This window comes from Chamaea fasciata, unplaced genomic scaffold, assembly GCF_029207755.1.
Source record: "Chamaea fasciata isolate MVZ Bird 193981 ecotype frontalis unplaced genomic scaffold, bChaFas1.0.hap1 SCAF_4, whole genome shotgun sequence".
NCBI classification, from domain to species: Eukaryota; Metazoa; Chordata; class Aves; order Passeriformes; family Sylviidae; genus Chamaea; species Chamaea fasciata.
Window position 1 is genome coordinate 56,983,660 of NW_027094089.1, and position 27,313 is coordinate 57,010,972.

Consider the following 27,313-nt stretch of genomic DNA (forward strand, 5'->3'; position numbering starts at 1 on the left):
CCTGTCTTTGGCAGCTGAATCCCTAGACAGGAACATGAGCAGATCTTCTGCCCTCTTCTTCCTTTGCCACTCGGCTAAGGAGTGTTGCAACGTTCTGCAGAGATATTTACCTAACTATAAAGAAACTTCCTCTGCCATGCCTCTATATCTTATCTAGTATCCTGTGATAGATAGCGTCATGATCTTACAGGCAGCTGGAAAGTTCCCTGAACTGTGGACACAAGCAACTCTCTAGCATCGACATTCTTTTTTCTTTCACAGAGTTAAAAAAGTTTTTAAACACAAATTTTCTGACTCAGTAAGCTGTTTTTCCTGCTTTTCCTCTTTTTCCTTCAGGTTCCCTGAAGGCTAGTAAATCTATTCTCCTGCAACCAATGAAGTAAAATAGTATATGGCTATGGGATTCTTCATTCAAAAAAGACAGAAACCACCATACAAACACCTTACACATTTATTCTGGATGTGTGTATATACAAATTTCACGATGCAAGTGAAATTGAGTAATGGTAAGAGGTAGTTACCATGACTGGTAAAAAAAAAAAAAGGTAAATTTTTAGATACAAAACTAGATTTTGAGCAAACCACAATGCTAAACTCCTTAATTGTGCTCTAATCATACTAAATGCATGATCTAAAAAAAAAAAGGTGCAAAAGAGACTTCTAGCTAATTCTAATACTAAGGCACAGAGAAGAAAAAAATGTACTTTTAAACAAAAGCTGAATTTCTTATTCATGTGTTAGTAAATTAGCAACACAAAAGTTTCATCAGAACTGAATCATAGTGTAATGATTCATCATTATGATTATATCATCATTATCATGAAATTAGAAGATATCTGGCAAGCACCATATAAATTAACATAATATATCTCAGTATTCAACAATCTCTAATAGCCCATAATCCAGTTTACTAATGCCATCTTTGAAAAATCTGGGGAAAAAAGTATTTTTTAAGTTCAGCAAGAATGTTCAGAATTGTGTTAATGAGCTCAATTATTTCACCTAAAGAACTTGGAAGAAAACAAATTGTCACTGTATATTCATTATGCCTTTTTTGGTTTCATACAATAAATGACAATGCTCCTGACAGCTCCCAAGTTAGGAATATATTTTGCTGGGAAAAAAGATAAAGTTCAAATATTCAGAGTCAGTGAGCCAAAAGTGAAGTAAAACCCCCCATCCTTCGTTATTTTTTCTTGTCCTTCATCCTATAGTCTTATTTCTCACCTGTTTTTTAACACTCCTATTGTAATGACTGACTAACTTATAGGTTCATTGTAAAGTCAGAAATCCCATTCTCAGAATCTGAATTAAATTAAAACTCATAATATGGCTAGGGAAGAGAGATGTCAAATTACTTCCAAAAATTGAGTTTTAATAAGTTTTAGATAATTTTAAAAGATGCTTGGTTTTCCAATATCCCTTACTGGAATTCTCAACATTTGATATTACCACTAGATTACTTTTAATTTCCCTACATTCCTATCCTTGTCCAGTTCCCCCTTTCTTTTCCTTTAAGTGGTTTTAAAAAATAAGTTTAATTTGCCATCTTTCATTTCTAAAACCATAGCTAGAAATGATTTAGAACTAATCTAATTCAATTAAATTAATTAGAACAAGGATAACCCTTGAGATTCCTATCATCATTCTTAAAGTGTAAAATGCAAGGCATTCCTATAAATATTAATTAAACTAATGTAGGAATTAAAGTGTTCTAAGCATAACAAGAACAAATACATGGTACAAGAATATTAATATAAGTTTTTAAATAATCACAAACTAGACAATGTCAAGAATTAATTTTGTCTTTTACTCTCAATTTGTTTTCACTGGATTTTTGCACATGCATTTTTTCTTTCGGTTATTACTATATTTAATGACTTCTCATTTGAGAAACTTCTTTTTAAACTGAATAATAACCAGGATCTAAGAACAATTACTGGAATAATCATTACTTGTATTTAATGTAATTATGTAGTACTGACTTCAGGAGAAGTCAAACCCAGTTATACCCAGCATCCCTGTGCTAATTGGTTTTCTCTCACAAAAATTAATAAATAAACAAAACCTCTGTTTCAAATAGTTTGTAGATTATGGCACCAATGACATTACTAATGCCAAATTAAGATGATTTGTGCTAGTTTTTTTCTTTTGTAACTGTTGTATGGCAGCATATAAAATGGTAATGAAGTAGTGCTAGGTACAGCAAAGAAAAACCCAAATTTCAACCACTCAAATCTATGAACAGTGACAACACTTCCCCAAACACATCAATAATTTACTCAGATAAAGCCAAATAGTTTGTGCTGAATGTAGAAATGGTCAAAAAATCTACTGGTGAACAGAAAACAAAAAGACAATATATTCTAACTTCACAGGATTATGTTGCCAATTTGAACAAATAAGAAGCAAAAAAATTGCTCCTCCTCAAACCAGATGAGAAAATATTCTTCCTTTGAAACTATAACCCCATCTAGTGGGATTTTTTAATAGCTGATAGGATTTGATCTTTTTATTACTCTGAGTATTTTGTGTTAATAAAGACTATCAAATGAAAGCAGGAGATTCCTAAGTTTTGTCTACGCTAGATTACTCCCTAAAGGATTCTGTCTTTGCTACATTTATGCTTACCTCATCAATTACAAAGGGTTGGCACAGGAAGGAAGCTATCTATCGTATTACTTGGATCAGCTCTAAAAATATCCTAGTGCAACACTGTGGAAAAAAGACAGTTTATGAGATATTCGACTATAAGGAGAAAAGTACAACATAGAAATAGTTGCAGTCAATGATCCTCAGAGTAGCTCACCTGTGTGAATTTCCTTCAAAGTTGTTTTCCCTCCTTGAAATGAATAAACTGCAAGGGGACCCAAAAAGAACATAATTGTACTGTAGTGAAGGTTGGGGACTAGGCTATGATGAATTTGAGCAAAATAGTAAAGAATTCTTGCAGCTTTCACAGCTAAATTGCAGTGCGAACACATTCCACTGGTTTTGTTCCTTGTCTTTAATGACTGAAAGAAACTGAAGAATAAAAATGGCTCTTTGGTTCTAAACTCTTCTCACTGGGAACTATGATGTAAAGAGGAGGGAGAGAATGGAGGGTGTTTCTGGTCCCTAGTACTTATAGTTCATCACATTACTGTAACATATAGCTCTGGCTCAAGTCAGAAACCATGGCAAGTGCCTGCACTGCAGAATAAGCTGGCCCACCTCTTGCACACAATTGTGCCATTGATAGAAGCCTTCCTGTTTTATTGACAGCTTACTAAGTAAAGCTATCTTCATCAGCACCCTGCCAAGACAGAGCCCTCTCACAAGCTGCAGGGGTCACTTTCACAAACTCTGTTGACCCAAACAACATAATCTTCTGCATTCAAATGATTCTTTGTAATCTTTGGTATTTATTTGATCAGTAACTATGGTTATCAGCACTGACATACAATTTATCACAAATTTTCAAAAGAGCACATCCAGTAAAACAAATGGGGCAGTTTTACTTTTTTCAGACCAGCCACTGCATTCTTGGAAAGTTGGTCAGACAGTGCAACTGTGGTTTCTCTTTCAAAGGTTCTGAGTCTGTATGACTGTTAAGACTTGAGACCTAAAACTGAAGAGCAGTTATGTAGAGCTACACCAAACTTCCACCTGTCCTTGTTCCGATACAGTGTATACTTATGCAAATAGCTGAAAACACAATCATGCCAGAGGGAATCCTGACAAACTCACCCACCCTTGTGCAGCCAATGGCTTGGAAGACTTTGTACTGGTTAATAGCTCTTAATAGAGCTTTATTCCATAAACTTATGTAATTATCTTTTAAACCACTTGTAGCTTTTTAACCAAAATACCCTGTAGAAATGAGTTTAATGTTTTAGTTACAATTTGACTGGAAAAACACTTGCTTCTGTTGGTTTTAAACTTGTTTCTTGATAATCCCATTTAATGCCTTCTTTTCCTGCCTAAGAGAATATCAAGCAATAAAAGCACTTTCTTCATGTCAGTCAGGACTTTATAACTGCTATTGTACTCTTCCCTTCCCTCTGTTATCTCTCATATACGAAAGCCATTCCCTGACTCTTTTATTAATTACTTCTTTTTTGAGATGGGGATGCAACAGCATAAAGACTTAATGGATTCATGACATACTGTAGTATTTTCACTTTCTTTCTCATCTAGCTAGTTCCTAATACTTTAAAATGTCTATTTTAATTTTCAAACATTTTTGAGCATTCAGAATCACAGAATCACAGAATTGTTATGATTGGAACTGACCTTAGGAGGTCATCTAGTCCAACTGCCCTGCAAAGGCAGGGCAGGGTCACCCAGAGAAGGTAACAGGAATACATCCAAGTATTCCTTGGATTTGAAATGTCTCGAGACGGGGAGACTACAACCTTTTGGGCAGCCTGTTCCAAGTGTTCTGCCAGCTTCAATGTAAAGAATTTCTTTCTCATGTTGAGGTAAAATTTCTTGTGTTTTTGTCTAAAGCCATTGCTCCGTGTCCTGTCACTGGACACTGCTAAAAGTCCGGCACCATCCTCCTGACACCTGCCTTTGAGATATTTATATGCATTAATGAGATAGATGTCCTCTCAGTCTTCTTCAGACTAAATAAGCCCAGTTCCTGCAGTCTCTTCTCATAACAGAGATGCTCCAGACCCTAAATCATCTCTGTGGCCTCCACTGGACCCTCTCCAGTAGCTCCATATTCCTCTTGTACTGAGGAGCCCAGAACTGGACACAGCACTCCAGATGTGGCCTCACCAGGGCCGAGTAGAGGGGCAGGATCACCTCCCTTGGCCTGCAGTAAGGAAAGAGTTAATGACATTTGTAGTATGTGCTTTAAACAAACACTCGTTGTAAAACTTGTTGCATAAAACATTACTGGTCCCTAAGCACAAACAGCAAAATAAATAGTTTCAGTTCTGTCTTTGCCTAGTTGCTTTTCACTGTAACATTCTACTGCTGTATGCTATATAACTGCTGGAGTAGACCTCAATGACCACAGAATTAAGACTTGAGCATGAGTGATAGCCAAAGCCATTCCTCCTCTCCCTTTCATGCTAACAAGGAACTGACAATTACTCCTACTGAAGAGGAACTGGAAGCCCCTCCTAGCTTCGCTTCTTGTGCAAATAAGGTACTATATAAAAATTACTCAGGGAGTGAGCCAGCGCTGGTGGGTACCCAGCACCAGAAGAAGCTCTGAATGGCTAATGACTGCATGACTAATGGGATGATCCTCCATCCATTGTGGTTACTATCTTCTACTTGCACTATCTCTCTTCTTCTCCCTCTCTCTCTCTTTTCGTTATACAAGCAATTTTGCAAAATAAAGCCTGTACTATTGAACTGATGATGTTGCACATTTGGTCTCCTTTGCACCTTAATTTGGGCAGAAGATTTTAAGATCCACTGAATCATAACACCCACAGAAGAGTTGGCCACACTTTTCGTGATACACCCCAGAATCCCCTTGGCCCTCCAGGTCATAGTCAACTTGTGATCCCCCAAGACTATCAAGTCCCTTTCTACAGAGCTGCTCCCAAGTCCTTTTCTTGCAGATAGTCTTTTCTGCAGAACTGTTCTCTTCTGTAGAGCTGCAGGCACTTGGGGTTATTCCTCCCCAGGTACTGGACCCTACACTTGTCCTAGTTGAACCTCATCAGGTGTCTCTCCACCCAACTTGCCAGTGTATTAAAGTCCTGCTGAACAGCAGCATAACCTTGAATTATGCCACTTCCCCAGTTTTGTATCATCATCAAACTTGCTGACTGTACACTCTATCCCCTTTTTCAGGTTCTTGATAAACAAGTTGAAAAAGACTGGACTCAGTATTGGTCCCAGGGGAAAAAGAGTTACTGCAGGCCTCCAACTGGATTGTACTCCACTGATCATGATCCTTTGAGCTCTGCCATTTAGCCAGTTCTCGATCCACCTCGCTGTCCATTCATCTAACCCACATTTTCTGATCTTACCTATGAGGACATTATGGGAGACAGCATGAAAAGTTTTGCTGAAGTCAAGGCAGACTACATTCACTGCTTTCCCCTCATGAACCCATCTGTCATGTCATCATAGAAGGCTATCAGATTTGGTCAAACATAATTTCCCCTCAGTGAGTCCATCCAGTTCTTAGGTTACTAATAACACAACTGTGAATCGATATATTTATGATTATACCGCAATATTAAAAAAAAAAAAGGTACCTGAAAAATCTAACCTGAGAGCAAATCACAGAGACATGTCAGCTTCCAGCCTGCAAGAGTTCACTGGCTGTGCCCTTGCTGACTATAAGCTCATCTTACACAGGACACCCTAAGGCAGCAAGAGCCATGAACAGCCTCCTGGGATGGGATGGGATGTGATGGGGTGGGATTAATGAGCAGTTTTGAAGCAGCACAGCTCACCCAGCTGCCATAGCATCATCACTCACCCACAACAAGTTTCCCAGTGACACTGAAATTGGCCAGATAGAAGCTTTCAAACACAGTGTTCAGTACTAGAAAGTAAGAATTCTTTATTGCAGCATGTTTCTCACCCTTGCTCCATTTAAGTGTTGGATGAACAGAGATTTTATCATACCTTACATATTCATTAGCTATCCTCACCTCCTTGACTTTATTTGACATAGTCACACCTGTTACTGGAAGTTCTTTTATGATTCTCTGGGTTCTGTCTTCAACATCCAGTGTCCTTTTTAGGTGGTTGTTCCTCTACCCCCTGCTTTTAAGCACAGTATCTTTGTTTTGCATAACTTCTACTTTGTCAGACTTACAGAGCTGAGCTGGCATCCTGCTAACATTTGCATGACTTCTGTTTCCCTAAGTTACATCCCTTATTTATCTCTCCAAAGCTGAGAAGTTGTGTTCTGGAGTCCTTGATGAGAGTAAAGGTTGTTCTGTTGTACTATTCTAATTGAGTGAGTAAAATGCCCTTTTACTGTCCTTATAAGGAGGAGAGAGGTCAATCTGACCTGGTGCTTGTGCTGCCCTTGCTTTATTGTCTCTGATCCTGCTAGAATATCTCACAGGTTGAAGGCAACAACTATATTTTGATCCCTGTGTAACACCATAAGACCTCTAAAACCAGAAGACTAAGATATTGCAAGCAGTTTCCTGTATAAATGTAAAAACTGAATTGAAAGGGAAATTTCTGTCTCTTTTCTGTAGTAAAAATATGAGCAAAGATGTGTGACAATAAGCAAGTGTCCAAATGTAGGCACTAAACTTCTGAATATTATACATGACATAACACTAACAAAATTTTAGAAACATGCCATTGAAGTAATTTAAAAAAATCATATTTCTTTTTATATATAAAGTATTGTGCTCTACATGACAGTTACCAATTTCTATCTCCAAAAAGTACTACTTTCAAGCTGAGAATATTTGAGCCGAATATTTGAGAGAATGTTGGAGGAGAATATATATTCTCCTTTTAACCTCACTAAAACAATTGCAGTGAATCCAATCACAGTGCAACTTTATGTCTACCTACTCAGGAATATAGCTCCTATTGAATGCCATAGAAATTGGACATGCTCAGAGACAGGCCATATTCAGTTTCTTCAACTTGGCTATGACCACAGTTGTACTCTGCATCTCAAACAAGCATAAAAATCTATGAGAGAGCAAGGCTTCTTTTACATGGGCTCTAATTTCCATTAATCAGAGGTAAATCAGCTTTCCTGTTCTTCAGAAAGTACAAGATCTGTAGATTTTTATCTCTTGTCTGCTCACTTGTGTGACTACATATATATTAAATTTTTTCTGAAACCAAAATCATTCAATGCCTAAACCTGATGTTCTTCGTGATTAATACGTGTAAGATTGCAGGTTTTCAATACAAAAACTCCAGCCTTTTTAAAAGAGGCTCCAAATAAAGTTGGTAAAACCCCTTCATAAAGTAAGATAGCAGCAGTCCAGCTTCCCAGCAGCCAAGTTGCACAGCTCCTGTACTCCACTGCGAATGGTCATGTTCATCTTGATCCTCTGTACTTCTAAAAGTAGCTGGTATCATGATTTCCTAATCAAGATGGCATTATCTCCCCTACTGTGAAAGTGACAAATATGGAACTTTGGTGGCTTGATGGATTGGGTGCCATGGCAACTGTTATCAGATACCATATCTGGGGTTTAATGCCATGGAACACCTGCACTGGGAGAGGCTGCTGGCGTCAGCTGCCAGGGCTCTGTATTGCCCAGAGACCGTTGTGATGCTCTAGGGCCTTGACCTGGCTTGTGAGGACATTGAAGGAATGCAGGGCACTGGGATGCCCACTCTTGGGAGAGAAGTTCCTTCAGGAGTCAGCATCTTCCCTGGATGCCCCTGGCAGACCTGTGGCAGCGGATACCAAAGACAGCAATGAAGATCCTTCTGGAGAAGAGAAGACCAGTTTCCAGCCTCTCAGAAGACTGCCAAGCCTGGAGATGAAGGCTCTGCAGAGGAGCAGCTGGGCCTGGCCCAAGCAGAGGGCTCAGTGGAGCAATGCTACCCAGCAGCCGGACAGTCTGGAGAAGGAGCTCCTGCAGCAGAAGGGCAAGGACCAGCTTGCCTCCCTGACACGTTCTTGGCAGGTCAATGACAGACCCAGACATGTGAGTGCCAAGGACAAGATGGGATGGCATGGAAAAGGGGAACAAGCCTTTCACTTCCTGGGGCTAGCTGCAGTGCCACGTGGCTGCAGTCTCATCATCTCCCATCCCAGCGGCCACCACTGCCAGGTCCCCAGCAGATATTTGCTGGTAGTAGCTAGGCAAACCATACAAATCACAGAATCACAGAATAGTTGGAAATGACCTTAGGAGGTCATCTAGTCCAACTCCCCTGCAAAGGCAGGGTCACCTAGAGAAGGTTACAGAGGAATGTGTACAAGTGGATTTGGAATGTCTCCTGAGAGGAAGACTCTATGACCTCTCTGGGCAGCCTGTTCCAAGTGCTCTTCCAGCCTCAATGTAATGAACATGAGGAAGAACTACTCAAGAATTCCTCCCTCTCTCTTTCCTCAGCTACGAGGTGAATACAGTTCTCGACCTTAGGCAGCCAGAGCTGACAGGTTTGTTGGAGACAGAGGCCATCCAGGGCATGAAGAAGGTGCTGGAGGATGTTGAAGCCCATGTTTCTAGTGAGCCAGAGACCTTGGCTGAGGAGGACTGGGAGTACAATTTGACAAAGAGCAATATGAGATGTCTGAAGATGATGATGAAGAGTCCAATGTCCTATGAGATGTCTGAAGAGAACCAAAAACATCCAGTGCCCTTGAGGAGGCTGGAAGACTGCAGCAAAAGCCAGGTGTCCTGAGATGTGCTGAAAGACCACAGTGGCCAAGATCTGTTTCAACATGAAGATGATGAGGGCACAGCAGCATTAGGAGAGAGTTACAGGTGATGCAGAAGGTAAGGGTAACCCAAGTTCTTATTAAAAGATCCTTTTGGGTGAAATGCCACTAAATAATTGGTGTTTGTAAATATACACTTGTAGGGTTTATCATAGAACAATTCAGTTGCAAAGCAAAACAGGTATGTAGCAGTTTTGGTTAGTATTATCTCTAGTAACATAACAATAAGAACGCATTGCAATATGAAAATGCAACAACGTCACCCAAGGACACACACAAGGAAAAAGAAAGAGAAAGCACAAGAATGTGAAGAACAAAAAAAAAAAAAAAAAAAAAGAGAGAGTCCTAGAGTGTGTAGCTCTTACCACCCACAGGCTCTTCAGCAAGCCTTGGCTGCTGAGCAATTGCAGCCAAAGAGGTTGTTGTAGAACTAATCTGTTGCGTGGTGGGAGAGGTACCAAAGAACTGGTGGGGAAAAATCCCCAGGAAAATCTGCTGAACACCAAGTCTATTTGGTTTATAGTCAGGTTCAGGTGGGAACACCCAGGTGTCCAGGTACCCACCCCAGGGCAGGGAGCTTCACATTGGATGATGTCATGTTGTGGATCACTGGACAGTTTGGGTGCCCTTGACATCTTCTGAGAAAATGCAGTTGCTCAAGACAACACAGGTATCCAAGATAACACGTGTCCAAGACAACACAGTTGCCTACAACCACGGCAGCAGAGTCAATTATGGCCCATTATGGCCCATCAGCCCTATGACCCTCAGGCCACATATGAATGTCTCCAGTACTTGGGGAGGTGTGGGTGGGGATTGTGGGAGGAGGGGAGGAGAAAGTACAGGGAGGGGCAGGAGGCACAGGGGAGGATGATGGTTTGTGTAAGGGAGAACAACTCAGCATGACAAGAGGCACTATCCTGTCTCCACAGGATTATTTTCTATCTCACTCATAGCCTATCAGTCACTCTCTGTCTTACCACATCAGTGCCTAGCCACTACACAGTCAAAAGCTCAACTCTTCTGTCTTCAAGGGCTTCAACAAACCTCCCCAGTCTCTGCAAATGGGAAATGTTTCAAGTCATTACCCAGTAGCCTCAGTTCAGTTCAGTCTCCCACAGAGTGACAATAGCAACCCTCAGATCATATCCCTGCCGTGGGTGGTCACATGGACGCAAAGGATGACCCAACCACATCCAAGAGTTCAGCATTGCCCCAGCAAGAGCAGGCCTGGCCCAGCTGTCCCACAGAGAAGCATCCAGCTCCGGCCAGCAGCAGCAGGCACACCAAAGCTGGCCGCTCATCATATCTACCACTCCTTGGGAAGAGCCGTCAGTGCCATCCAGCCCCTCAGCATTAACACCCTGCCGTGACAGCAGCAACACTCACTGTTCAGGGGGGCACTTGGGACTGTGTGCAGGGTATTTGTTGGCACTGTGGTCCATGAAAGCAGCAGTGCCTGGCTGCCAATGCTCTGCCAGAGCCTGGAGATGACTGCTCTGTGCACCAGCACTGTCTGAGAGAGCAGCGTAGGGTGGCATGGCACAGATGGATGTAGGGACAGCACCTCAGGCATCCAGCCGTCCCAAGGGCAGCCTCCTCGGGATACTCTTGGCCATGATTTATTGAGATCAGCATACAATTCACCTTCAGACAATTTTGTTAATTCGTTCTTCCACTTAGAAATATTTTGTTCAAACAGTGTTGCAGGTGTTTCACACTTCACAAAACTTCATTAAACTATGTGAAAAAAATTAGATCATGTTCATATTTTTAACATGAGTATTTTGTCAATATTTTATACTTGTTCTTCAATAAAACAGGTAATTTAAGTCCATTAACTACAAAAAATGGATTAAAACACAAAAGACTTGCAGATACCTAAGCTGAGATAAAGTGCAGTTTTAAATTTCAGAGAATACTTTTATTATCTCTAAGCAGGTGACTAGCTACTGCCAGATAAAAGAATTATATCAGAGAACTATCTATACAATTTCTAGTATCTTTTTAAAGTAGAAATAGCTAACTTAGAAATCTATAAACCAAATGACTAATTAGAATTCTTTTCCCGAAGATGACCTATTTTCACTTACCAACACTTTCAGCTGACATTTCAACAGTCACTCAAGTTCATTGTATTTTTACAACTCTTAACAGTTTTGATTAGCTGAATAGCATTCTCTAATAAACTCTATATCTTTGTTATTAATGAGCCCTCCAGATAGCTTAAAAATACTGCAAAGAATACTCTAAAAAGCATAGAGCAAAGAACTGAGAGGAACTGTACTAGTAAAGTCTCTTCATAAACTGAGTATTTATTCCTTTGCTTTGTTTCCACTTATTTGGATAACCAGCTCCTAATAAGGATTATATATGGAGCTCAGCATGTGAACAAAACTGTTCTCTACCTTTAAATTCCGTATGCAACAAGGACATAAAGTAGCGGTCTGTTGAGCCCAAATCAATAGCCATTACAGCTGATCATTTGATGTTGGTTTGTATATGAAGTGGATTAAATACTTCAGTGATATATGTAAATATTTTAAAGGTGAAATTTTCAACATATAAAGATGAATTAAAATAATGCATTTTACATGAACCTCATGTGATAGACAGGTTTCTGGCTGATACATCAAGCTGATAAAAATTCATACCTTTCTGACTGAGGAATATGTTTGAATTGAAAAAAATTCTCATCCTTTGGAAGCCTGTTAATAAAAAAACCCTAACAAACCAACAACAAAGCCCAAACAAACCAACAACAAAATGCAACACTGAAAACTCTGCAGGATAAAGTCCCTCACCTTTCAAGTCAGTAAAAAAATGGTTAAGTCATGAAAAGAGCAAAAATGTTACTATATTTCATGGTAATTATTTTTGAAGAAATGAAACTTTCGTAAGAGCTTCTAGGCTACTAGAACAAAAAAAAAAAAAAAAAAGAAAGCAAGCATGAAAATCTACACACATTTGGCTTGGGCTGGAAAGGAGATGTAAATAATATATATTGATTTAATAATCCCTATATAATAAGAAAAATAAATTGGTGTGTCCATTTAGTTCACAGTAATCAGTTTTCCTCCTAAAATGGTGATGCCTTTAAACAAAATTGTCCTTTAAAAGAAGGTCATATAAAGAAAAGCTTTTAAGTCAATGCACATTACTTTGAGAGAAAAGAATGTTTGTTAAATTACTGGATAATGAATCATAGACAAATTCCACAATGCACTATATTTAGGAGATATATGGTTGGTATACACTGACAAAATAGTCAGACAGCAAACAGCATTTTAAATTAACCTTTATTGTTCTAGCAAACTGAAAATTTTGATCCTGCAACCAGCTTGGTACCTAGCAGTGAACAGTTGAGGAATGAGTTGAGGAAAGGCAGCAGCTTGACTCCAGTAGCATATCCAGATGGAAGGATGTTACTGCATATCCTTCTGCAGGATATGAAAGCCTGGTGCTGGCCAGGTGGGAACATTTTGAGCTCTCTGGTGAAGAGCTTATTCCAGATGGGCAACTGGTTGACTGTATTGATGTTCCAGGGTCAGTCAGTAGCTGCAACTTTTACTATGCTGCCTCAAAGTGCCCTGTTTGTGCACACCTGGTGAGATAACCAGTTCTGCTTCTAGTGATGAACCTGGGGCACTGCTAACAACAACCAGCTAGACTTGCAGTACTCCAGTGAGAGAAAACTGAGCTTGCCATTGCATCTGCCCGGTGACAAAAGATCAAGGGCTTCAGAAAGGTTTAATTGAGGCACACAGAATACAAGGTGAATGAATTGGAACACGCTCACTTTGTGGATCCAGCAGGACCAGGGCAATGACTGTCCCCTGTACTCAGCACTGGTAAGGCCACACCTTGAATCCTGTGTCCAGTTCAAGGACATTGAGATGATGGAGCATGTCCAGAGAAAGCCAACAGAGCTGGTGGAGAGTCTGGAACTATACAAGTCCAATAAGTAGTGGCTGAGTGAGCTGGGGTTGTTTAGCGTGGAGAAAAGGAGGCTCAGGGCTGACCTTATCACTCTCTGTAACCACCTGACAGGAGGGTGCAGCCAGGTGGGGGTCAGTTTCTTCGCCCGGGCAACCAATGACAGGACAAGAGGACACAGGCTTAAGCTATGCCGGGAAAGGTTTAGGTTGGACGTTAAGAATTCTTCACAAAAAGGGTGACCATACATTGGAATGGGCTGTCCAGGGAAGTGGTGGAGTCACTGACCATGGAAGTGTTTAAGGAAAGACTCGATGTGATACCCAGAGCCATGGTCTAGGTGACAAGGTGGTGCTCGGTTGTAGGTCGGACTCGACGACCGCAGAAGCCCGTTCCAACCTCAACGATCCCCGCACGCCGGCGAGCAGCCGGCACGCGCGCGCCTCCGTTCGAGCCCGCCTCAAGTGCGGGGGCGGTCCGGCGCGAGGGGGGCGGGGCCGCGCGGTCACGTGAGCCCGGGAGGCGGTCGCAGCAGCGACCTCACCAGGGTCATGGTGGGACGGACATGAGCCCCGAGCCGGAGCCGCCGCCAGCCCTGAACCGGGCGGTAAAGGACGAAGAGAAGGAGAAGGAGGAGGAGCCGCCGCCGCCGCTGCCGGCGTCGCAGCCGTCGTGGGAGGGCGGCGGCGGCGGCGCCAGGTGGGGCGGCTGCATCATGCTGGTAAAGAGGGTCGGCCTGACGGCGGGCGGCTGTGTCGCGGTGAGTGCAGGGTGGGAGCGGGGGCTCCGCCGAGGCGGCGGCGGCGGCCGCCTGCGGATCCTGCCGGCCCTGAGGGCGGCCGGGCGCTGCGTGCTGTGCCGGGCGGCGCGTGGGTCTCCGCGGCCGGCCCGCCCGTCAGGGGTAGCTCCCCCCCAGGTGCCCACTGAGACGTTTCCTGGAGCGTCCTTCCCCTGCATGCCTTAAAGAAATTGGGGTGCGGCGGGTTCTTCGGGTCGGCCCTGCCCTTCCTTGCCCTGCCTGTCCGTGACAAGTCCCGGTACACTCGTTACAATTTTGTCCCGGGCGGAGTAACCTGAGAAACCGCACCTGTGAGCATGTGACTGTAAATAAGTTTTCTTTTAAATTATGTGAACCCTAGGTCCCAAGAAGGTAAAACTTCAGTTTTCCTTAGGAGCTCTTGGAGGTGCTCCGTCTTGGGTCTAACCCACGGGGTTACTGTCTGCAGTTTTTGTAAGTTTCTGTGTTTTCTGTTTCATCTCTTCACACTAAGCACTGAGATACTGTTGTGCGAAAAAAGGAGCTGAAAGGCAGTGAGTGATCCGTGCGCTCGCCGCAAAGTCGCGTTGGTAAATGTAGCGGTGCGTAATTGCTTTCTGAAGAAAAAGGCTTAAACCTTTCCTTCAGTACGTCAGTGTGCTCACAAGGTGCCTTAAAACCAGATCAGAGATCATGAGCTTTCTGCTGTAGATGACAGGTGACTTGTTCCAGGCAGGATGGTGCTGGCTGAGGCGATATAACCCATCCCGTTTGTTTGGAGTTAGCCCAGAGATCAAGATGGAGTAGAAGAACTTAGGGCAAGACGCAAAGTAATAAAACAGGTGACCCTGGCACTGACAGTTTTTAAAGGAGTACAGGTGCAAAACAAGGCAATGCCTTACCATGCCAAATCTTTTTCAGCAAATTGAAATGACATACATTTTTTTGCATCTGAATTGCAAGCTGTTAATACCTTTTCTTGGGGTATATTTATGTTCATGTGTACCTGAATAATTTAGTTTACTCACAAAGTTGGATATGCTGAAAGCATTGCATATGCCAAAAGTTATAAAACAGTGCTAGGTTTGTGTCAGGGAGCCAGCATCTCCTTTGTGTGTTACCTGTCCTCCCGCAGATAAGCATCTCTGCTATCAGAGATAGTGTGCTGTTTTATGTGAAGGTGAAGAGGTATTTTTAGCTGAACATTAACAGTGTAGCATTAATGTGATACCCTGGCTAGAGATGTAGAGTATAAAAAAAAATCTTGAAACCATCTGTTTGATGCACATACATTCTTTCTACCTTCCTTGTATTTGATGAAGATTTTAAGGTACTTTTAGTGGATGATTAACGCAGTGTAGAAAAATGTTGTTCTATTGAATTCGTTAGTAATTTCTTTTATGTAAGTTAAATCCAAAATGACTGCCTCACACTTCTTATAGTGTATCACTAATGTATTTGAGTCTTTCAGTTGTCTTTTAGAAATGGTTATGCTCTTTAAAAAGCAGGTTAGACTCTTCTAGAAGTGCAGCTGATGTCTGCTGTGTGGTAGAATTGCTGTTCCACGTTTGTGTACAGCAGCTCCCATTAAAGAGTCTAGTGTATATGGGATGCAGTAACCCAATCCGAAGTCAGACTACAAAAATATCTCTGAAAAAGTTTTGAAAAGTCAATGTTTTAGTTAAGAAACAAAAGTTTTCAGTTTTATCAGCTCAGAAGAAGAGCTATGGTGGAAGAAAGAGGATTGATCTCACTATATAGAAGAAAAACAGTTGAATTTTTTGATGCGTGAATAAGGGCTAGGAAATAGAAGGTATGGATAGGGAAATTTAAAAAGAAATCAAAGAACTGATTTCTTTCTCTAATTTTAAAAAGTAAAACTCAAATGGAAGTTAAATCCATAACTGACAAAAGCTCTAACCTGTTTTTTTATTAATGGATGGAATTTTGGTAAAGTTGGATAAAGTGTTAAAAATGCTTTTGAGTACTTAATATATGCTCTTCTGTAAGCTTGAAAATTTAGCTCCAAAGTGACATAAATTCTCAGTTTGGTAAAATGATCTGAGGTTTGGTTTTCTGAGTGTTTTTTTGTCCCTTCCCTCTTAGTTGTGCCCTTGGAGGACTTTGTATTCCTCTAAAGCATCCCGTACAAGGCAGAAAGGCATAGGGCTCTAGCCTTATCTCAGTAGTGCAGTTATATCATGTTAGGGTCTGCATCTGTTCCTGACTGAACAGTTTGTTTTGTAGTTGCAGTTCCTGCACCTCCCTGTGATTCTCACGTGGTTGTCATATTGCTACAACTCTCACTGCCTAGACTTTATTGAAAGAGCTTATGCACAATAAACTATGACGGGCTGGATCATGGCTTTAGATATAGTTGCAGTGATCTGTTTGGTGTCAGTGGGAGTACATCCTGGCACGTGGAAGAGGAAACTTGTTGCTTGAACTGGTGCTGAAGAAATAAATCCAGAAGTGAAATTTTTGTGAGCTGCGTCTTTGGTCTGTGAAGAATGTCTTAATTTTTCATTTTTATTTTTACTCTTTTTTCACGTTGGATCAGTAAGCCAGAGTGGAAGAGTATGACCAAGTCTGTCAGGTTGTGTAAGTCTTACTCCATTTACCCCTCCAGCTTGGGTGTAAGAAGCTTTTGTTTTTTGATGTGGCTGTAACTAACTTCACCTTGTTGCATGCATTGGCCTCACTGAATTGAAGAGCTGAAATACAAATGCTGAACAAATGACTTCTTATGAATTGAGTTACTGCCTCAAAATTAGTAAGAACAATAATATGTTCAACTGAATTCCAATGGAATTAAATATTTTTTCTTGGCTGTAATACCGTGACTTCAGTGAGCCTCAGAAATTAAGTAAATGCTGCCATGGGACATTTTGTTAGCTGTTGTGCAATCTTGTTACCTCTGAATTATGAACACTGGTAATACAAAACTTAGCATGGCGTTCAAAATATTTGCTCTATGCATATCATTTCTGTGCAACCTATTGTCGGTAAAATGTCACACTAAGGAACCTTTTCAGCAAAATACAGTGTCATGCTGCCTAAATAAAGTGCTTTTGTGGGAGAAGTCCTAAGTAGGGTGTGGAATTAATCAGACGTTAGTTTCATGTTCTTGGACACTGTAAAATGCTTCAGCTATGATGAAGCCCAAGGCCTTTATATATTTTGGAAAGATAATATAAACATTCTGAACTGTACATCTTGGAAGTTTGCCAGCCTTTATTATTTAAACTATTTTACACAGTGAAGCACAACTGTGTTTAACCAAAGAATTACATGTTCTTGCCCTTAGTGTTAGCATTTTACTTCTTTATACTCCGTAAAGAATACAGCACAGTAAAGCTAAGGCAGTGTGATTTAATGTTATGAGACTTTACTGAAACAGGTTGGCGTTCAGTAAGCTGGTTTCTTAAATTTCTTGCTTGTAGAATTTAAATTTTATTCTTGGTGGTAAAAACATTGTTAATTTGTCAGTTTGGGTGTTTAGTCCTTTGTGGAGCACTGTTTTCTCCCACGCAGGGTATTTTTACTGTTAAATCTGAGTAATTAGAGATGAGCAATATTGCCTTCTCAAGACTGCCAATATCATTCTAAATCTTCTCATCCTGTTACACTGACATTAAGTCTGAACTGTTACCAGGAATGTTTAGCTGTCCTTTTTAAAAACAAATGTCTCTGGTTTATATTTTTGCTGAGAAGGCACTTCTGCTGTTACAAATCTACTATTACTGATGCTATCAGTGTGGACGATGTTGTGTCCAAGTACTTCCAAGAGAAGTACTGTAGGCTCGAGCAGGAAAAACTTAAATTATCACTAATTATCATAGCTACATAATTAGCTATGAAGATCCAAACCTAGCCTACTGGACAAGGAGTTTGAGTTAACTGTCTGCCCCACGGAGAAGCGTGTGTATTAACTAAGCATCCAGGGCTTTTTAGAGGAATTTCTCAGTGTTGTACGTATTTCTAAGTTTTACAAAGAAAACTTAAACAGATAATTTGACTTCCAACTTGCTGTAGTATAATTTGCTGGTTATATGTTATTTCTGTATGAAATAGTTTAATTGAGCAATGAGGTACTGTCCAGAGCAGAGCTTTCAGAATGTGGCAGGATGTACAGCAATTGTTTTCTTGGCTGGTCTTCCTACCTCGGTGGCCTCAGCCATGAAGACTGAACCAGAAATGGTCTTCATGCTTTACGTTCCTTGGAAGATACCTGCTTCTAAACTTGTGCAGTCTAAACTTAAACAGGAATGTGTTCCCAGAAGGAAATGCAGTATGGCAAGACATTTTTGACCTCAAGAGTAGATTGTGTGAAGTGCCACTTATTTTCTTGTATTTTAGTATAAGGAAGTAGTGGCAATTTTTTCTTAACACCCTTCATGTCACTCCCAGTTCAGTGAATCCTGTTTGTATCTTTCTGCAGATGTTTTTATTGCAGTGTGGGCGAAGCTGCTTTAGCATTCCTCCATACCTTTGGTAGTGTTTTTATTTCTGTAGATCTCCTGTGCTTCTGTAAAATAGACTATTCACCTATGCATATTGCTTAAAGTTTCTGAATGGAGCAGTCATGTGATAAGAGGAGGATCTTTATGTAGAGTTCATAAAAATGATTAGAACATCAGAAAAAGAGGATTGGCAAGGCAGGCACATCACATGTTAATGCAGTGCTATAATGATAATCTTTTCCTAGCAGGGGAAGTTCTTTTGATTGTGCTTTAGTAAGCTACTGCTGAATGCTAGACTAATTTCTTTCATTGAACTCTTTTTCCAGGATCACATTCCTGTGTTGTAATCATCCTGTATGTGGAACTAAAATTGTTCCTGTTTGCATTGCTTAAATTAATATACATTAATTTCAATCTGCCACTTAATTTGTTCCATGGATTCCACGAACTTTTGTTGTTCTTTACCATTGCCCTATAACTCTTCCAAAGTGAATTGCATTTTGTCATCAATGAACTTTGTCACTTCCCTTTCATCCTGTTTTACAGCTCACTTCTGAATGTGTTGAATAACACAGGTGGTAGGACAGGGCAGTAGGAGTCAACTGGTAATGTTGCTATGCTGTGTGAACAAATTGCAGTGGGTTTATTTTTTAGAATTGTTGTGGTGTTTTTTTAATTTTTTTTAAAAATTTTTATTTTTTTTTAATTTTATTCTTTTTTTGTGTGGGGGGGTTTGTTTGTTTGCTTTCTTTTTCTTTTCAATTTTTCTGAAGAGTTTGCTTGCTTTGAGAGCCTTTAGCGAGCATCTTTGAGTATGTTTACTGAATTTTCAGAAGGCTTACTGATGTGATCTGCCTTGTCTATGCATTTGCTTTTGAGAACTCCATGAACTTTTAAAGGCACAATTTCTCTTTGCAGAATCTTCACAGGCTTTTTCAATTTGAAAGAGTTGTTGTTCTGATACTCTAGACCTGTGCAGTATGATTTAGCGAAGCTTTCTGTTGAAAAAGTGTGTCATGATCTTCCAGTCTAGATACAGATCTGCTTAAGATGTTTGTTTTGCAACTGAAATACAAGTTTGGACAATGTATAATCTGAATTAGTTATGATTTATATTGCAGCTCACAAGGCATACCAAAAATGCTGTGCTGGATTGGAAATCACTTTCACTTGTGTTCTATGTATTTTTGGACTGAATTTTTGCCAGTTCCAAGAAATGGAGCATTTGTGGTGAACAGTTGGAATTAAGGTGGATCCAAAATGCTTCTGTGTGAAAATTAAAGAAAATAGTCAGTAGAAAGAGATAAACATGCAGTGTCCCCAGAGAACTACCTGGGTAATATGTGTGGAAGAAAGAGAATCCATCATGAAGTGAGATGGGTTGGTGGCATAATACTTGTGCAAGAATGAACTAAAATGATTAAATAGTCTCGTAGTGAGACATACTGGAAAGTATGACATACAGGAAAAGTTTGCATTTGAAATGGTTGTATTTTGGGGGAAACTAATAAAATAGTAGTGAAGCTAATTGTGTAAAGGGAATGAATTTTATAATTTGTCATGAACTTCAAGATCTGAATGATTCATAAATGAAAGCATGTTTCTTGGAGTGTTCTACTGATTCTGTTAGTTCAGTTCTTTTATTCCTTGAAAATATCGGAGTTGACATAGTGGGCTGCAGTGCAGGTGGTAGTATAAAAAATGACTATTTGACTCAGTTAATTTTTGTAGGGGAAAATGTTTCTGTAGACACTTAGAAAAAGTAATAAAACTCATACTAATTGATTTGAATGTAGTTTTGTATATTGTAGGACAGTGAGTGCTCTTTGCAAAGGTATGTCTGTGCTGCAAGTAGAACGAGTAACTAGCAGGCTCTCCTACTGCCTGGTGGGAAGGAATTCCCCGGAGGATGGTGGTAGGGGGACAAAGGCAAGTTCCTGTGATTTGTCAGTTCAGAAGTTCAGTTTGAGTTTGGTTGTTATCTGCTTGAAAGATAATAGGATTATGTAACTGAAAAGGTACTTTAGGGAGATACCTTCCTTTTCAGGACAGGATCAGCTGAGCAGGTTGTCTAGGGCTTTTCCAGTTGAGTATTGAAACAAACCCTTCATATCCAGCTCTGCTGCTTCACCCTTATGGAAGGAAAAAAAACCCTGCTGTATTTCTCCAATTCAATCTTTTGCTTAATTTGCCTAGCAGGGGTATGTGGCCCTCATTAAAATAGGAAAAATTTGAAAAAGTGTTCTGGAAGACTTCAGGATTTGAACAGTGAGTAGTGATTTTGTTCTTTAAAAAGCACTTTTCTTCAGAGAAGTAAACAGTTAGGCATGCTTGAAATTGATGTTAAAGTGCTTTTACAGGGATTCAAACAATTTTAATTATTACATTACAGATTTGAATTAACAGATAAATAGTTACCTAAAAACTGCATGAATAATAAATAATGCCTGTTGTTGGTTTGCTCTGCAGATCTGGTATTGGCTGTAAGATTGCACTTTGCTGTGGAGCATTTAGGTTGAATTGTACAACCTGTTCTTCAAAATGTGTTAGATAAGGCATTCTTACTAATACTAGAATGCATTTCCCTCCTCCTTTCTATAAGCAATTATTAGCAGCTGGATTTATCATTCTGATGTTTTTTCATGGATTTATTTAAGTTCAACAGCTGTTGCTCTTTGAAAAAAAATTGTACTGACTCCCAGTAGTTATCAGAGTTTCCTTCAAATTAACTTTCGTATTTATTGTGACTCCAAGAAAGGCAGAGGAAAAAATGATTTTTTAGAATAGGGCAGTGAAAAGAGGCATTGACGAAGCAAAAGTGTCAAACTGGAGAAATAATATATTTTGTTAACACTTCTAGGACAGATTTTATGATGATGGCCTCAAACTTGTATTGTTAAGCTTTTGAAATTAAGTAATGTTTTTCTCATTAATGATTGTGCAAGTATAAAACCTCGATAAACAGCTGTATTTCAAGCCAGTTACAATGTTCATGAATAGTTTCTCAGCCCACACACAGGTCTGTCACATGAAGATGATCCATGTGAGTAGAAAATAAGCCCATAACAATTTTAGGGCTTTCTTGATGGCACTTACTTATAACACTTCTAATTTTGCGGCCAGTAAATGAGGCAAGCAACTTGTATGTTAACCATATCTGCACTATTTCTGAAATTCTTTTGTTGCCTAGAAGGCTGACCTGAAACAGAGACTGGACAGAGCTAGAGAATAAAACAGGTATTTATTGAAAGGCCTCCAGGATCCACCTTGAACAGGACCGAAGCCCGACCAAGGCTGCACCCCGAGTCCACTACAAACACTACACCAAAAAACCTGCCTGGTCACGAGGTCTTACATTTTTATCAGTTTTGGTCCATTTGCGTATTGGGGTTTAATTGTCCAATTACAGCTTCAGGTTGTGAGGTCCCATCCTTCTTGTTCCTCCCTTCAGTCCACCATTGTTTGTGTTTTTCGGACCTGAGAGTTGTCCTTGGTGTTCAGCAAAAAGGAATTTGTTATGTCTACCTACCCTGTGAAGAAAGCTTACTGACACTTAATATGATGCTCAAAGCTACATCCCTAGGTAACATAGAATCTGCAAATATGAAAGCTAAAGCTTAAGGCATCACTTTTAAAACCTTTTTAATCATAAGGAATTCCCATATTTAATCATAAGGTTGTTCCCATATTTTTTATTCAAGAAGTCTAAAGGTCCTTGTGTTTCAAGGTTTATTACCATTTTTTACATACTCAAAGTTCTTTGTGTAAATTGCATGGTGTTTTGTTGATGGCTGTTTTCTCAATGCAGAAATGAGCTTCACCCAGTAGTACTGATACAGTTTTATGATGAAGGCAAGTGTGAAGTGTTTTTAGAAAACTCTTTGACTATGAACTGAGTAAAGAGTTTTTGTTGCTTTTTTAATCTGTGGACTAGGCTGTTTACATGATTAATCATAAACTATTTTGTTTCCTTAAAAAATAAGTTGATGCTTGATTAAAAATTGGAAGCTTCTGTGGTAGTTTTTGGGAACTACAGTAAAGATGAACATTCAGAAGTAACTGTCTTTATCAGTCCATTTGATAATATCAGTGAATTTTCCTGGTTTCATGATTTTAGTTTTCCAATGCAGCCTTTAGCACAAGATTTTTAATTAATCTAGGGATTTAGGACACTGTAAAGAAAACTGAAAATCATCAGCCACAATCAGTGCAGATCATAGATTGGTAATGGTAGTATATTTGACACAGAATGTTTGTCTTAGTTTTAACAGGTACATGTTCCGTTCAAGATCTGAATTTTAGTTTTCCAGGTCATGGCTTGAATCCAAAAGGCTGTGGTGGTTTCTGTTTTTTTTTTTTAGTAGGTCAGTGCATCTAACTGTAAGCTGCATGGTACTGCCAGAAATGATTGGCAGACTGTTTTAATCTCCTTGCATGTCTTTGAGTATGTATGTGCATCATCTTTCTGCTAATATAAATTTCAGATCAAATTTGCGTGTAATAAAAACATTATTGAAAAACTCCAAACACTCCAAAACTTCATTTTTCATGGCATTAGAAATATTTGCTAAATACAGACTAGATATTTATGATGTAGCATCATGCTTAGTGATATAAGGTTGTGAGAGAAGTAAAGTAGATGCAGGGGAAGGTCTGGGGAGTCTCTTACCTATTCTACTGTAAAATTTGCTTTTTACAGAGGAAAGTGCTATGGAAGGGGTTTTCAGACTTCAGTGTAATTTGTGTGAAGTGCTAGTCTGACTGAAAGACATCTTAGCAAAAAATAGTCATAAAATTGTTACCCTATTACCTTATGTAAAAGTACTTACAGACTTATTCTATCATGAGAATTTTAGGGTTTTTTACCCCCATAGCCTTTGGAGTCTTTGCTATTTAGAAATTAAAAATTGCATGGTAACCTATGGAGACATATTAATAATACTTGAAGGTTATTAGCCTTCCAGAGATAATCTTTGATTGTCATGGACATTGATCTATGATATCATATTGTTTCCCAGGAGAAGGAGAACTGTTTTCTTCAAATCTTCATGCTCTGAAGCAAGCTGCAATGTAGAAAATAAATTTGAATCTTATTACCTAGAATACACTGTTGCTACTGGTTTTAGTAAACTGACAGATCTAAAAATTCTTATAGATCTATGCATTTACTGTTTAAACAATAGGAAGTTCTTTACAGTTTTTACTACAGACAGTTAGCTAAAATGACTCTTGTAGTGCAAGCATTTTCAAAACGTGTCATTTCTACCAATTCAGGTGAAAGTTTTTGAGCAGGGCAGAAACACCAAATGTGTCTGTAGTCTACCTTCATCCTAGGTTGTCTTGACATTTTTTGTGTTCAGTGATAGATCCTGAGTTTCATGTTCACCCTGCTTTTCACTTGCTGAAATGAGTTGGGTTGATGTTTATCACCGGTTAGTGTCTCTTCAACTGAATTCTGTATTATTAAATTGCACTATTCTGTTGGAGTGTAATGGCCTTGGATTGGCAGGAAACACTGAAAAACAGTTGTCTACAGGACAGTTCTTAGGAGAAAGTTAAAGTAATTTTAGAACAAAAAACTATGTAAAACAGTTATTATGCCAAGGGGTATTCAGAAAAGAAAACATCACAGAATGGTTTTGATTGAAAGGAACTTTGAAGTTCCTTAGAATCATTGAATTCCAACCCTTCCACTAGTGGAGAAGATTCCACCCGCTAGATAAGCTACTCAGGGCCCCATGCAGCTAGCCTTTAACACTTCCGAGTATGAGATGTCCACAACTTCTCCAGGCAAATTGATGTAGTGCCTCGGTATTTGTTAAGTAAAGAATATCTTCGTAATATCTAATTTAAATCTCTCCATCTTTTGCTTGAAACCATTCCTCTTCTATTACATTCTGCCCATGTAAAAGGTCACTCTTACTTTTTTTAACATCACTCTTTTGGAAAAAGACCTCTTCAAGCAGTGAGAGTCCACAGAGGTCTCCCTGGAGCCTTCTCTTCTCTTCTGGGAGTCTGAACAACCCCAGCACTCCCAGCCTGTTTTCATAGGAGAGATGCTTCAGCCTTCGAATAACTTTGTGGCCCGCTCTGGACCCACTATTACAGGTCCATGTCCTTCTGTTCTCATGGCTCTGGAGCTGGACACAGTGTTACAGATGTGGTCTGGTGAGGGCAGAGTAGAAGGTCAAAAATCCCCTCCCTTCATTTGCTGGCTACTCCTCTTTTACTGCAGCCCAGGATGTGGTTTGCCTTCTCGGCTGTGAGTGCACATTGCTGGCTTATGTCCAGCTTTTCAGCCGCAAGAACCCCCAAGTCCTCCTCAGGGCTGCTCTCTAATTCTTCTCCCAGTCTGTATTCATGTCAGGGACCTAGGTGCAGCACCTTGCACCCTGACCTGTTAGACTTCGTGAGATTCTCATGGGCCCAACTCTCAAGTTTGTCCTGCTCACTGTGGATGGCAGCCTGTCCCTCCACTGTGTCAGTGGTACCACACAGCTTTGTGTAATCTGCAGGCTTGCTGAGGCTGCACTCAGTACCACTGTCTGTGTCATCAGTGCAGATATTGAAGACCCCTGGTCCCAGATTAGAACCCTGAGGGATACCACTCATCACCAGCCTCTACCTGGACACAGAGCCATTGACCACAGCTCTCTGGCTGCATCCATCCAGACAATTCCTTATCCACCAGAGAGTTCACACTTCAAATCTATGGATCTCCTCTTTGGAGATAAGGATGTCACACGGAGCTGTGTTGAAAGCTTTACAGAAGTCTAGCTAAATTACATCTGTTAGTCTCCCTTTGCCAGCCATGGCTGTCACAGCAGTGAAGGCAGTGACACTAGATTGTTCAGCACCTTTGCTTAAATCTTTTGGGAAGAAAGCAAGCAAGCAAACAGCAGTTCTGGTTGAATATGCCTTTTCCAAGGGTTCTGCCCATTTCATCTAAATAAAAAGATTTCGTTAATCTCATCTGGGACCAAATAATTTGATCTTGAATGGCAGCAGTTTCACAGAATCATGAGTTCTTGAATAGTTTGCTAATTCTTTCTGGAATTACTTGTTGACCAGTAGAATAGTTCCTCAGTCTGCAGCCTGTATTTGCAGACACAAGCATAGAATCAGTTGGTCAGCAGTCAACAGAAAACAGTTGTACAGATGACATAACCAGCTCTTTATTTTCTCATACTTTGGCATTTTCAAATACAAATACTGTTGCTCTTCTGTTTATGTATGTTGTCATAGTTTTGTTGAAACAGTGCTGTGATCTTAATAAAGTGGATGTGTCTTGTTGTCACTTGTGGAGGGAGCAGGAAGAGGCATACCATTTGCCACCCTGTTGTGGAAGGGTTGTGGACAACGCTTGTGGGGGGAAAGCCTAAAGACATGTTGGAGGTGAAAGCAGTACAGGGCAGTGTCAGGAATGGGGCCAGTAAATCTTTTCAGTCAGCAGGTGTTCAAGGGAACAAACTTTTTCAAGTTCCCTAGAGATCTTTAATTGTTTTGTAATACAAAACAGTTTCTCGTCCCTTGTTTGGATTATTGTTGTTCCCAAGGGCTTGGTTAGTAGGTCATGCTGGAATGTGTTTATGCTCAAAACATGTTTGCAAGAGATATTTGCACATGTAATGAACTAGATGCGTACAACCACTGCCTTTGTTTTTCATAGCAACGGCCGACTGTATACCATGCGGTGGTGGTCATATTTCTAGAATTCTTTGCCTGGGGGCTCTTGACAACTCCAATGCTAACGGTGAGTATCATTCATCAGCTCATTCATCAGCTGTTACCTTGGTATTGACAAATGTTAATTTGCTAATTTCTAGGGATTTGGGGGTTTAATTCGCTTTACATTAATGTGTATCTCATTACCTGAATTCCAGAAGTCTTAGCAGCTGAGATCTGGGCTGCTGAAAGACTGGAAGATAAGGAAAAATAAATTAATTCTGCTGTACTGCTCTTTAACTCTTATTTGCCTTTTAGAGTAACACTGGTGTAGTCTACTGATTAAAGTATTTCTGGAAATTCTGGCTTTTTTAAGACTTCGTTCAATTAATTTTCCAATTGTAACAACTGAATAAACTATGCCACCCTTTATTAACTATGTATGCTCCTGTGGGCTGACGGTTTTGTCAGCATGTAACTTAGAGTAAAATGCAAAGGCATTTATGTCAGAAGTTTCATAAGTATTTCATAAGTATTTAGTCTGTTCTGGTTATTTTCCAGATGAAAGATAATTTGAGTGTTTGGTAATAGGATATGTCATTTGAAGACATGGATCTCATTCGTTTTAGTGGGGCCTGCCTGTGACCAATTGCAGTAGGTCTACTAGTCCAGGTTTTCATTGCCTAATATTTGAGACCGTTTTGAATACATGGCAAGCAAAGTTTGTGTCATTGAAAGAGTTAATTCTTTTCCTTCTCCAAACTCCAAATAAGGTAATATACATAACTCTTGGAATGTGTTTGCGTAATTCTTCTAAAGACAATTGCTGAACTTCTTAATGTAACTTAGTAATATAAAAGTTCACCTAAACAGTTAACACATTTCCATAAAGCAGTTGTGTCACAAAATGTCCTGTCGTCCTGTCTTGCTGGTGTCAAAATGCAAGGAAACTTACTGGATTGTCTTTCTTACCTTTTATTTTTCTTTACTTTTTTTCCTTAACCGAAGTGCTCAATTTCAACTTGCCCAAGTTTGACACTTCTCATATAGAAGGATAAATGTGCAAATCATAATTATTACAGATCTGCCAACCCCCACCAATTTTAATAAAACTGTGTGTTAGGTGGGTTCTTCAGTAGTTGCTCAGTA

At 39.9% G+C, this 27,313-nt stretch overlaps 1 protein-coding gene across 3 annotated transcripts in view; it reads left to right on the top strand.

Moving 5' to 3' along the window:
- Positions 1–13,793: 13,793 nt before the first annotated feature.
- The window catches only part of MFSD14B (major facilitator superfamily domain containing 14B), a 31,074-nt gene continuing 17,554 nt past the window's right edge, over positions 13,794–27,313 (top strand). For 2 of the 3 annotated variants that reach the window (XM_066181675.1, XM_066181676.1), the window contains exon 1: positions 13,794–14,039. In XM_066181675.1, the coding sequence (XP_066037772.1) occupies positions 13,845–14,039 (195 nt within the window). In that variant the 5' untranslated portion in view covers positions 13,794–13,844. Of the gene's footprint in view, positions 14,040–26,168; positions 26,253–27,313 lie in introns of all 3 variants that reach the window. The other variant, XM_066181674.1, reaches the window with a different exon arrangement.